Below are 13,839 nucleotides of genomic sequence, written 5' to 3'. Positions count from 1 at the left end.
CAAGGTGGTAGTTGATAGGTGAAATCAGAAGGGGGAGTGAAGTAAAGAGCTGGGGAGTTGATTGATAAAAAAGATAAAGGGCTGAAGAAGGGGGAATCTGATTGGAGAGGATAGAAGACCATTGAAGAAAGGGAAGGAGGAGGAGCACTAGAGGGAGGTGATGGGCAGGTAAGGAGATATGGTGAGAGAGGTAAACAGGAATGGGGAATGTTGAAGGAGGGGGGGGCCACAATTACCAGAAGAGAGAAATTGATGTTCATGCCATCAGGTGTTGGAAGTCAATGTTCATGCTATCAGGCGTTGAAATACAAGGTGTTACTCCTCCAAACTGAATATGACCTCATTGGGCTTTACTTCACCCTCTCCTGGTTTCACCCATCATCTACTACCTTGTACATCTTCTTCCCCTCCCCCACCTTCTTACTCTGACTTCTCCTTCCTCTTTCTAGTCCTGATAAAGGGTTTCAGCCTGAAACGTTGACATTCTACTCTTTTTCCATAGATGCTGCCTCCCTTGTTGAGTTCCTCCAGCATTTTGTTTGTGTTGCTTTGGATTTCCATCATCTACAGATTTTCTCATGTTTGTGATACAATGTATGCAGAAAATCATAATGGAGTGTGTTCTCTTAAAAGTCATTAAAATTACTGTACAGCTACTTACTGGAGAATCTGATCAAAGCAGTCCTACTAGTTACGGCCCCAAATGAATTTTCCGACATGCAGGTGTAACTCCTATCACTGTTGCCTCCATCTTGATTCACAGAGGACCTTGATACCTCTGAGATGTATAGTGATCCATTGGGAATCACATGGTGGTATTCTTGATCCACAACAGGAATTCCATCTTCCTTCCATGTAATATTGGCAGGCTGGTCAACAGCAGGCAGGTTGCAATCTAACACCACAGACTGGTTAGGTTGCAGAATCACCTCCACAGGGCCAACACTGCAGCTTAGCTCCAGAGAGTCCATTTTGTCTGGATTAAAAAAGTGAAAAGGTAACCACATTAGAAAGTGAAAACATTCCAAGAGTACACTTATTGTCATTCCAAATTAACATTATGCCGCTAATTTAGTTCAAATCAAATTCATGTTCTTTAATACAATTCAATATTCCACCTTATTTAAAATAAAATTCATCAGCATGAAGCCAGGCTTTTGCAGAATTAAATTAATTGCAACTTGCTGTTCGCAGACGATTAGTAACGTATATTACTGGTAGTTATTTATCCTGCAATTTGATTGGAAAAAACGGAACTAGACTTCATTTGCTGGTTCCTATAAAATCAGTATGCTGCAGCAAACATTAGTTAATCAAAAAGAGTCAATATACAACCATGGCTACATTTCCCACCAAAAGCTATGTTGAAAGTTAAGCAATCGTTCACCATTTTTTTTCTCTCTGTTGGAAATTTCCAAAAATTCTTCATTTATTTCAAATTTCTAGCTTCTGCAGTACTTTTGTTGTATGCATTATTTTAGAATACCCTAGTGTAAAAAAAACACAACATAGAATTTTCTTCTCACTCTTCCCAATGTCACAAACTATCCCAGATTCACAGCACACTTTTGCAATATCAGCTTTTATCCATTTACCTTAAGGTCCAAAACAAGCCCGGTTTTCTCCGTATTTATTTTTCCATCTATGCTATACAGAGCCAATTGATCACCACTCAGCACTTCCCTCATGTTAAAATTGGATACTCAACAAAATGGGCATAAAGCCTGCCAATACTGTACACCAGAGACTAAATCCCACTACAGCAGTGGTTCCCAACCTTTTTTTGGCCATGCCCCACCTAATCACCTCTAAAATCCTGATGCCCCCTGTGGTGATATATAATTCTTATTATTCAAAAAGTGAACTCCTATTCACCTGGAGGAAGCCTAAAAGACCATTAACTTGGTTTAAACAAGCTTCCAAAGAACATGGCATTCATGAAAGAGAAAAATAAAAGAACCAAAGGACTGTTAAAGTTCTGAGGAAGAAATTACTAAGAAATTGTAAAAAAAAAGAACATTAAGTGATATTAAAATAATAATAATAAATAAATAAAACAATGCCGATTCGTTTCTACAGCATACAAAGACAGATACACCATTTAAAAGAGATAACGTAATGTACACACCTTCACACCACCAAGAACCGAAAGCTACTGCAAAAAGCAGCATTGGCGCGACCTCGTACGAGTTTCTTACGCATTTGGACTTGTTCATTCGTTCCTTCCTACATCAGTCAATTCATTAATTTAATTATGAAAGCCATTTGATGGTTGTAATGATGGTGATACACTATATATACACAGTACATACGCAATTACACATGTACATACACACAAGTATTTTTATGTATGCAAACTGTATATACACATATGTATTAACTCGCACACACTCATACTCACACAGACTTACTAGAAAAAATTCACTGTTAATAACTCATTCTTGAATTGCTCCCCTTAAAAATCAAATTACCCCCCTGTGGGGCGTATGCCCCACGTTGGGAACCACTGCACTACAGTAATGTTGTCCTGCTTCACAGTATATTTTCATTAATGCATTCCCTAAACCATACTTTAATCATAATAGTCTCATAAATTAAACATTGCATGTAAGATTTGATCTTGAAATTGTTACGTAAAAAAAAACACTGTTCATGCAATTTTCCCTTAAATACAGACAAAATCAATCCCCTATTGAAAATGCATCCATCAAGTGTTCAGTATAGGTTCCACTCCCTATGAGTTTGAAATCTAGTTCAGCATAATTAGCTGAGCTCAGATTAATTAGTCAATGGCTGATTGACTAATTGAAGTTTAAACATAAAGCAGGACTTGGCTGAATTCTACTGTTTTTTTTAAATCAAATAATGCCATGATACATTATATTGGAAGCAATCAAATTAAGCAGTCAGTTACTGTACCATTCATGAAAACGGCATTTCACACGACACAGTTCTACAATAGTTAAGCGATGAAATAATCATCTGCAAACAGGTTCAGCCAATTACCTGAGATTTGCACAGCACTGAATGAAACAATCAAATGTTTCTATTCTATAATAAAACTGGGCATTATTTTCTGAATGTATATTGGGCTAATATGACAGTTTTGTGAACTATTAATATGTGGAATATATTTTGGCAGCAGTATGCAGAAAGTTTGCTGCTGCTGTGGTGAACAGTTACATAAGGAAATTATCCCTCGCAGACTATGGCTTTTGACATTTTTATATATTGTTACTACTCAGCAAACAGAATTACCGCACCAGTTTCATGACAACCAATTTATTTGCCCAAAAAACATTTTAGTTCAAGTCTGTGACAATAATATCAAATTCAACAACTGGTTGGCAGTTATTCAAATATTTTATTAGAAAAATACAGAATGCATAAATTGCAATCTACACTAATCAAATCTAGGTTCTCCTATTCAATAAATTAATAGAAATAAGAATATAGTTGGATACAGAAAAGGTAATTATGGAGCCTATTAGCCTGTGTGAATACTGTAAATCAGCAATCCATTTATTCTTTCCTTTTACCTATTTCAATCTCTGGTTACTTAAGATAATAGCATTACCAAAACTATCAAACATTATGAAGACTGCAGAATAAGAAGCCTAATTACTTGCAGCGATACAAAGAACCCTGGTTTAAAAAACATCTGACCAACCCAAAAAATTAACTTGCCTGATAGGTTGTGAACTACAAAGATTAGGTTTAATGCAATCGAATTGAAAAGCAAAACAAAATTTAAGGTATATAAAAAAAGACAAAATCATGCCAATCAAATATGATCCCAAGTACAAAAAAATACAAGAAAGCTGAAATAACAAAATATATTTAAAACAATTTTCATCTCATAATACAAGAATTAATTTCATGTACTGAGTAAGGTAAATAAGATACACTAAATATAATGAAGCACAGAGCTTATATGTGTCACACGTAGTATACTGTATACAAGAAAGGTAAAAAAAAATTCATGCAGTTGCTCTCAATATATTATCTTACCCATCTTCCTTAAAACAGAAGAAAGAAAAATATTTTTTAAGATAGGTGATCTTGCTCATTAGGGGGACAAATAAAGAACAATACCAAGTAATTAAACATAGAAAATATACATTTCATCATTAGGCCTGAAGTTGGCTCTCTCAGATGAGACAGCAAAGATGAAGGAAAAAAATTTAGAAGTCTGTCACAGCTTCTCTCAGCAGGTGAAATGTCTACTTGGAAAAATTTACTGTGGTTATCCTTTGGAATAGATTAATTTGCTGTTACTTTTATATCCAAAATGTGAAATGATACATTTTGGTAAAAAATGAGTGATAATTATACTAACTAGAAGCAGTCTCAGTGATGCAGAAGATCCGGGATATGGTAATTAAACATTAGAAGGCTTCAGCTTTGAAACAGTTGCAAATTTTTAAAAAAGAACTCTTAAGTTCTCTTGCGATGTACAATACATAAATGAAAAAGGAAACAATGAACCAAAATACGACTAGTTAATATGTCCAGTCCACATTATTGGAAAAATAATACAGGAAACACAAAGTATGAACACTATAATTAAAATGAAAATGGCATTGGTTTATTAATGATATTGGTATACCAAGATAAGATAGAATAAAACAAAATTCTAAAATAATAAAACTGCAAAGAAGTGGAGTGAAATACTATTTTATTAAGAATGGGTTAAAGATTTGGATTTGAAGGCAAGGGCATCAACTGTAGAAGAGCACTGATCAACTGTTAAGTTCACATGGCTGACAATATGTCCACATTCAAGATCAGAGTGAGTGGGGGAATACTAGAGAAGCAATTTAAAGAACATGGAAACTGGGTAGATAAACGTAGAGTGCAAAGATTCATCCATATGTCTACGTTTTAACCCCTACTATTATAAAGGATGTCCACTTCAGTAAGATACTTGCTAGAGAAAGCTTATCGAAGTAGTTTCATAACTGAGGGTTGAAAACAATCGGTGAAGAATCATGAAGCAACTGGAAAGTATTACTTTCTATTTGGACATAAGTAGTCAGTCTCAGTGGATTAACTCATAATTTGACAAATATTATGAACCTCGTGGAAAGATGGCTACTAGTTAAACCACTTCAATTTCAATGTACACTTACAGTACATCAAAAACAAATGAGAAGTATATTTCTAAAGAACACTGAAGTGTTACAAATTTCATGCTGATCCGATTTCTGACAACGCTAAAGCAATGACCTACATACCATTTTTAAAACAACTGATTGCTGAAGCATGATGAGTAAAGCAATGGCATGATTTAGTGAAAAGCTTAGCCTAACCAACTCGGAATGTGAAAGCAGTTAAACAATATGGCACAATAGTTAAATGTAGTGTAATTCTGTTAAGCAAATATCTTAGAGAAGCAAAACCAATGCAAATATCTGAGTTCTTCAGGCCTCCAGATTTGGTGGTAAATACAGAATATTAAACCACACACAGAACATAAAGTTCCAGAACACAGCCAAAGACATACATCATGGGTAAATGTAATATATTCAAATTCAATTTATACGCAAATGGTCATATTTCGAAAAGATGTTTCAGTGTGAAGAACTTGTGGCAAATATTGGAAAACGTCCCAGCACACTATTTTACTAACATGTAAATGCGGCTCTGTTGATCACCAACTGACAAGTTTTGGACTTCAAATTAAAATGTATTTACTTGAAGTTCTTATAAAGGACTAAACATCTAACACTGCATTGGCTAGTAATTCAATTACAGAAATATAAATGCATACAGGTCATTTCAGTATTCTTAATCAGTGAGTGGACTTATCAGCAAATCATCCATTGGGGCACCACATCAGCGTAGTGCTTAGCACGACCCTATTACATCTCGGGACGTAAGAGTTCGGAATTCAATCCTGATGACCTCTGTAAGGAGTCTCTGTATGTCGCCCCATGGAATGCATGAGTTTTCTCTGGTTGCTTCAGTTTCCTCCTACAGTCTAAAGACATACTGGGTAGGTTAACTGGTCACTGTATAAATTATTTATCCCATGATAAAGTTAGGGTTAAATTGGGGTTGTCAGGGGTTGCTGGGCAGTGTGGCTCAAAGGGCCGGAAGAATATATTCCGCGCAATATCTCTAAATAAAATAATAAAAATAAATCAATAAAGGGGGTTGGTGGGGATGAGGGTAGGGTCATGGACTTCCCTTGCATTTTGGAGTGAACTATTCCATATCCCCTACTAAAGACAATGGTCATTGGTTCCATCTGCAAAGTTAATAAAGCATTCATCATATAGGCTGCCCCTAAGTAACAAAAAGGTCCCACTAGTAAATTTTGTCCATAAGTTATAAAATACATAAATCCTTCCATAACATCACAGCATTGTCATGAAATGCACATGAATTTCATCAGAAAAATGACTAAAAGTAGAGAGACAAAGGGAACTAGTTCTGATCATAGGAATGGAAGTTCATATTACACGGTACTTCTGATTTTAATAATATTATGGAAACTCATTCGTATGTAGGGGTGTCCAAAGTTGGGTGTTCATAATCCGGAGAAGGACTGCATATATGTTAGCACTTAAGTAAACAAAGCTCAGCTGCACTGACTGGCCCACTTTCCACATGATAAAAAAAAGAACCTAAAACTGGCTTGGTAATTGGAGGCAGAGAGTAATGATTAAGAGCTGTTTTCTCAATTGGAAGCATGTGACCAGTGGTGAAAAACAGGCATTATTGCTGGAACTTTTGCAGAATGTTTTATATACATATATATTAACCATCCAAATGGGAGTGCAAGAGAAACAACTTGCAAGTTTGCAGAAGATGTAAAAATTGATGTTGCTGTGCACAGTAAGGAAGGTAGAATGATATTGATCAGCTGATAAGATGAGCAGGGGAAAAAAACGGCAGGCAGGATTTCATCCAGAAAAATGTGAGGTATTACATTTTGGGAGCACTAATATGGTCAAGAAATGCACAAAGGACGTGAGGACTCTTGGAACTGTTGAGGAACAGAGGGATCTTGATGTATGTATCCAAAGGTCCACAGGGAGATAAGACTGTTGAGAAGGCATGAGGAATACCTGCCTTCATTTCCTGAAGCACAGAATATAACAGGAGAAAGGCTACGGTATTTGCGTATAACACACAAGTTAAGCAGATGGAATATAATCTGCAATTCTAGCTGACACATGACAATAAGGATGTGATTTGCATTGGAGAGAGTGCAAGAGAGATTTAGCAGGATGGTGCAGTTCACCTTCATGAGAAGGGAATGGATAATCTGGGGTTTTTCCTTAGAGTGGAGAAGGTTGACATGCGAAAGGTGACCTAACTAAGGTCAACAAAATTATGAAGAACACAGAAAGGGTGCAGAGTGAGAAACTTTTTCCTTTAGCAAGTATTTTTGATCAGAGGAAATAGATTTAAGGTAAGGAGTAGGAGATTTGGAAGGATTTGAGAAAGAACTTTTCTACCAAGAGGGTGGTACCGATGATATGAAGAAACATGGAGAGGGAGGTAGTGTTGAGGAAGTAAGGAAGCCGTAGAAAAACTTAGACAGATTAGGAAAATGGGCTAAGAAGTGGCAGATGGATTACAGTGTCAAGAAGTATATAGTCATGCACTTTGGTAGAAGGAACAAAAGAGTAGACTATTTTCTAAACAGGCAGAAAATTCAAAAATCTGAGTTGCAAAGTGACTTGGGAGTCCTCATGCAGGATTCCCTAAAGGCTAACTTGCAAGTTGAGTCAGCGGTGAGGAAGGCAAATGTAAAGTTAGCATTCATTTCAAGAAGACTAGAATATAAAAGCAAGGATGTAATGCTGAAGCTTTATAAGGCATTCATGAGGCCTCACAGAGTATTGTGAGCAGTTATCGATGAAAGGATGTGCTATTATTTGAGAGGGTTCAGAGGAGATTCGTGCAAATACTTCCATGAATAAAAGGGTCATAATATGAGGAGCATTTGATGGCTCTGGGCTTGTACTTAGAAGAATGATGGGGCATCTCATTCAAACCTATTGAATATTGAAAGGCCAAGATAGAGTGGAAGTGGAGAGGATGTTTCCTACAGTGGGGGAGTCTAGGACCAGAGAGTACAGCCTCAGAATGGAGATAAGGAGGAATTTCTTTAGCCAAAGGGTGCTGAATCTATGGAATTCATTGCCACAGGTGGCTATGGAGGCCATGTTATTGGGTGTATTTAAAGCAGAGGTTGATAGGTTCTTGATTAGTCAGGGTGTGAAAGATTATAAGGAGAAGGCAGGAGATTGGGGCTGCAAGGGAAAATGGATCAGCCATGATTAAATTGTGGAGCAGACTCACTGGACCAAAAGGCCTAATTCTGCTCCAATCTCTTATGGTTGAAACCTAGAACTTATTGCCTTGATAAATATTTACATGAGTACATGGAAGACCACGGTAAAGGCAGCTGCAGGCCAATCAGTGAGATATAGCATTAGTAAGGATAGAAACCTGATGGCTGGCACAGACACAATGGGCTAAGGGCCTGTATCCATACTGGATGACTCAATTAATGCCACATTATCCTTGCACGGTGCATATATAATTTATTTTGTCCAATATTTTGTCAACATTCGTTATTATTCTATCTTCTTAGTTAACTTACTTGGTTCTGGCAGAAAAATCAAAATTCGAAACTTATTTTTTGCCATCTATACTCAAAAATACTGAACCAAGTATTTCTGATCACCAGCTTGTATATTTGCAATATAATAAAGGGATACTCAAGCATAAGTTTCACAATGGCACTGACTGAAAGCATCGAATTATTCAGCTCTAATACCTAAAACCTGAATTATCAGCAAAACAAAATTGTGCTAAAGGTAAGTTCATACAGTATATTGCCAATTCTTTTTTTTGCTTGTTTGTTTTTTTCACCCCAACATCATCTTAGGCAGTTTCTTGAGATTGATGATGATTTGTTTCCACTCTGATTAATTTTAAAATGACCGACTCAGATGGGAATTGCAGATATTTGCACAAATGGGATAGAAGATGTTCAATTGGCTAAGTAGATACTTGGTCTGTTAAATCATGCACTCCTTATGCCAATTAAACTGGGTTTTTGTGTATTCCCCCTGCACTAGCTCAATGTCTTCAATGCCATCACAAGTGCTCCCTCTCAACCTTAAACAGTGCACTCCTAGCAGTCAGCCAGGTCATTGTATTTTTTTAAAGATGCTCAGAGGACCATTTTATTTTTTTCCCTGTCTGACTGGTAATCTGTTCTCAAAATGATGTGTTAGTTACAGGAGAAATGTTTGGCAAGTAAAATGGTCTGCTCAATGGAATTACCTATGCATAATAGGCTCTCAGTGCTGGCGATGTGGTCTGAGAGAAGAGACTAATGTTGATTTGTTTATCTTTGGATTTGGAGGACTTTGCAAAGACAGTGTTGGTGATGGTAGCTCTCCGACTTTTCATTGTTAAAACGTGGAACTTTTAACTTTCACCTAAGATTGCTTGCAGGACCTTGATTTAATGCCCTAATCCAGAAAAATAATGCAGCATGCCATCATTAAGTCTAGATTTTTCACCATATCTTGAACCCTGGTCTGATTTAGATGTATCACTAAATTAGCCACAATGCCTGGGGAAGAAAGATTTTAAAAGGTAATATTGATACTGTGGAAAGTGACACATTTTAAATTATGCTTAAATACACAGTGACAAGAAATTGGGAATATGGTGGTATTGAAGAGAAAAAAAGTCTTAGACATACTATTCTTCTTGCAATTATCATCACCTTGCATTTATATAAAGTTAACACAGCAACAGGAGCAGCTGAAATAAAATTAGTGTGTTTTATAGCTTCCATTTAGCTTTCTGCAGCTAATTTAGACTTTTGAAGTATTGTTGAGCTGCAGAGTCCCAACTCCATTAATGAGATCTGCAATTCCAAAAACCACATTACAGTTAACATTATTTACTGCAGCAATTTAGCATGATAGTCAAATTATCATGGTTGGAAACAGTGATAACATCTTCAAACACATGACAAAATTAACAGACACCAGATGAATTCAAGACCTTATTCTGCCTAACTTTAATTAGAGATAATAAAGTTATGAAACTTTTTAAGAGTTATTTTGCACCTTCATCAAGTTTGTTTTTCAGAATTATTTTAATCAAAGGCTTGTAAACACAAAGTTAAGTCCAGCTATTTAAAAATAATCCTATTAAATTGTTAATTGCTACCTATAGAAAAACTGACTCCTTGGTTTTAGTATTTACTACTGTTTGCGAGCTTTGTGTAGCTGACTAGGAAATAGAACTTTGATTAAAATTGGTATTTCAACCAAATGATTATATGGTACTGCAATTATAGATAATAATGAGTTACTTGAATTAGATTTTGACTAAAGAATGACTGAAAATATCAGACTGTAAATGGTAAAGATCTGATGTTATAGACTTATACTAAATACAAAATATTTTAAAGATGTGAAACATGATCAAACCAAGTTACAAAAATAGAAAGACTAATACAAAACTAAAAATTGTTCACGGATTAAGGAAGAGTCATATCAGTTTTAAAGTATTTTCCAAATACACTTATTTTAAAAATGTTAACTTACACAACTACATAATGAAATGAATCACCTTAAAAATGTGCTAAACTGAAGGACAATTCAACATCAATAGCTGGGTTACAATTCAAATAACTTAGTTCACTTCAGTACTCAGAAATCAAAGTGGTAATTTCAAACCAGAAACAAGTCAATTGTAGTTTATTGCAACTGTTTTACTTTGAGATCTTTTGGTGAAACTTCATTTTATATGGCAACCTCAGGCACAGTATCTATTTATTTGGTACTTTTAAGGTACCCTGAGAAATACAGCGGTCATCAATGCTTATACATTGATGAACAAAAGGATTCAGAAAGTAGATGCAAAGATATTTCATTTCAACACTTAATCCAGCACCCCAATGGATTCCTGATGTGACCATTGATGGCAAGGTTGACATTTAATACCATCCCTAAATGGCCTTGGTAGGCCTACCTTCTGCAGCCACTACAGTTCTTCCGATGAAGTTACCTGCACAATCTTGTTGGGTATGGAATTTCAGGGTTTAGCAACAAAAAAAATGCACGATAGTATATTTCAAAAGTCATAAAAGGTGTGTGATTAGATAGTGTATGACTGGTGGATATGTCATCCTGGTCTTTAGTGGTGTCAGAAGTCACAGATTAAAAGGAACTGCAACAGAAACCTTTGTAAATGTAGGCCCATTCTCCTGATTGATGGTGAGCTGTACTCATTTTAACACGCTGCAACTGCATCAGGTTGGCATCCAATTTTTAGAAATGCTTATGCTGTTCAAGGCATGCCCTTCTGTATTCTTCACTGAGCCAGGGTTATACCAATAGCTTGATCATTCACTGTGGAATAAACCATATGTTGTGCCATGAGATTACAAATTGTAGTGGTAAATTTCTGCTGTTGTTGTTAGCCCCCATGCCTCATAATATCTATTTCAGAGCTGCTAAAGATGTTCTGTATCCATTCCATATAGCAGAATTGTACTGCCACAAACATACAGTTTTTAAAAAAACTTTTTTTGCATGTACTGTCATTTAAGGATGAATCAAATTCACAACAAATCACTGGCTTTGCATATTTGGAATATTGTAATCAATTTTATTTTTCCTGCATTCACCGTAAAAATGATTTAGTAATGAATGAAAAGTATTATTTCTGTAATCTGGATCAGAATAATGTTGCAAAAAAACAAAATCCAAATCTAAATAGATTTAAGATTATAGCAGAGGGCATATATTGTATGCCTAAAGATTAGTGATAATTCAAATAATCTTGACCCTTCCAATGATGTTAGCAACAATGAAACTGGGTGTTCAAAAAATTGTTATGTGTGGACAACAGCTAAGTTGGTTAAATTCATCTGAGTCATTTATTCCAAGTATAGATTTTGGCTTTTCAAAGCTTTGTTTCGCCGAGAAAGGCATTTCATAAGTTACAATACCAATGTAAATTACTTCCTAATGTTTCCCAAAATAGGGAATGACACTTCTGGACATACACTAAAAGTCAATAACACGTAAAAATCTATTACACTCTTCATCATCTAGTGACGTGTGCAAGTACTTGTTCTGGAACAATAATTCCTCACAGGCAGTAGCTGTGCTTATCAAACCAGAAAAAGGACATTTTCATAATGATTCCATACCATAATCTACAGTGCCTTGAAAAAGTATTCGGCCCCCACAACTATTTTCACATTTTACTCTCTCATTTTCCAAATTTAAAATATATTAAGTAGATTTTGAGCTAATCTACAAAACATTGTGCATCATATCAAATAAAAAGATATACCAAAAGTGTGAGGCTGAAGAAGTAGTCATCCTCTTTGTAATTACTACACTAACTTCTCTAGGTGCAATCTTATCTTACCAACTCACCCAATTTGTTAATATAGAAAATTGGAGGATCACCTATTTTCAATGAATTCATAAGAATAAATACCCTCTCACTCTGTAAGGTCCAACAGTATGGTAGATTTTCAACAGTCCAAACCAAAATGAAGACAAAAGAGCATTTGTCTTTCCATGAGCAAATTAGGAAAATGATAAAAAAGCATAAAGGGGAAGGCTACAAGACCATCTCAAAGGCACTGAACATACCTTGGAGCTCAGTGCAGTCCAGCATAAAAAAAGAGGAAATAATATGAAACTACATCCATGTTGCCTAGGACAGGCTGCCTGCCCCTCTAAACTTAGTTGCCGAAGAAGAACAGCACCTGTAAGAGAGGATACTGTAATACCAACAGTCACTCTGGGTAAACTGCAGGAGTCAGCGACTGCAACTGGTGATGGAGTTCATGGCTCCACAAACTCAAAGGGCATTTACAGAAGAGTGGCAAGGAAGAAGCACCGGCTTAAAAAAAAGTATATCCTTGCCCAAAAAGACTTTGCAAAGCGTAACTTAGAAGATACTGTACAAATGTGGAAGAAGGTTGAGGGGGGACTTGATAGAGGTATTTAAAATTATGAGGGGGATAGATAGATTTGACGTGGATAGACTTTTTCCACTGAGAGTAGGGAAGTTTCAAACAAGAAGACATGAGCTGAGAGTTAGGGGGCAAAAGTTTAAGGGTAACACGAAGGGGAATTTCTTTACTCAGAGAGTGGTAGCTGTGTGGAACGAGCTTCCAATACAAGTGGTAGAGGCAGGTTCGGTATTGTCATTTAAAGTAAAATTGGATAGGTATATGGACAGGAAAGGAATGGAGGGTTATGGGCTGAGTGCGGGTCAGTGGGACTAGCTGAGAGTAAGCGTTCAGCACGGACTAGAAGGGCCGAGATGGCCTGTTTCCATGCTGTAATTGTTATATGGTTATATGGTTATAAGGTCTTGTGCTCCAATGAGACTAAAGTGGAACTCTTTGGACTCAGCACTGAGCTGTACATATGGCATAAATCTAATACTGTGCAATAGTCAGGTAACACCAACCCTACTATAGTGGAGGTAACATCGTGCTGTAAGGATGGTTTTCAGCAGCACAGACTAGAAATCTAATCAGGATAAACAGGAAGATGAATGCTGCTAAATACAGAGAGATCCTGGATAAAAACCTGCTTGCCTCTGCCAAAAAGCTTAAACTGGAGAGGAAGTTTGTCTTTCAGCAGAACGACCAAAAACACACTGCCAGAGCATCCATGGAGTGGCTTCAAATTAAGAAAATTGATGTCCTTGAGTGGCCCAGTGAGTGTTTTGACCTCAACCCGATCAAGCATCTCTTGGCAAAACCTCAAGATTGCTGTCCACCGCCGCTCCCCAACTAATCTGGCACAGTGTGAG

The 13,839-nt window shown here is 36.4% G+C and overlaps 1 protein-coding gene across 2 annotated transcripts in view; it reads right to left on the bottom strand.

The window, feature by feature from the left end:
* igdcc4 (immunoglobulin superfamily, DCC subclass, member 4) overlaps positions 1–13,839 on the bottom strand; it is a 146,852-nt gene that overhangs the window by 110,259 nt on the left and 22,754 nt on the right. For both annotated transcript variants that reach the window (XM_073033192.1, XM_073033191.1), the window contains exon 2: positions 662–976. In XM_073033192.1, the coding sequence (XP_072889293.1) occupies positions 662–976 (315 nt within the window). The remainder of the gene's footprint in view (positions 1–661; positions 977–13,839) is intronic.

The sequence above is a fragment of the Hemitrygon akajei genome, chromosome 30, assembly GCF_048418815.1.
Source record: "Hemitrygon akajei chromosome 30, sHemAka1.3, whole genome shotgun sequence".
Classification (NCBI taxonomy): domain Eukaryota; kingdom Metazoa; phylum Chordata; class Chondrichthyes; order Myliobatiformes; family Dasyatidae; genus Hemitrygon; species Hemitrygon akajei.
The sequence above is the reverse complement of the archived record's forward strand: the minus strand, read 5'-3'. Positions and strand labels throughout refer to the sequence as shown.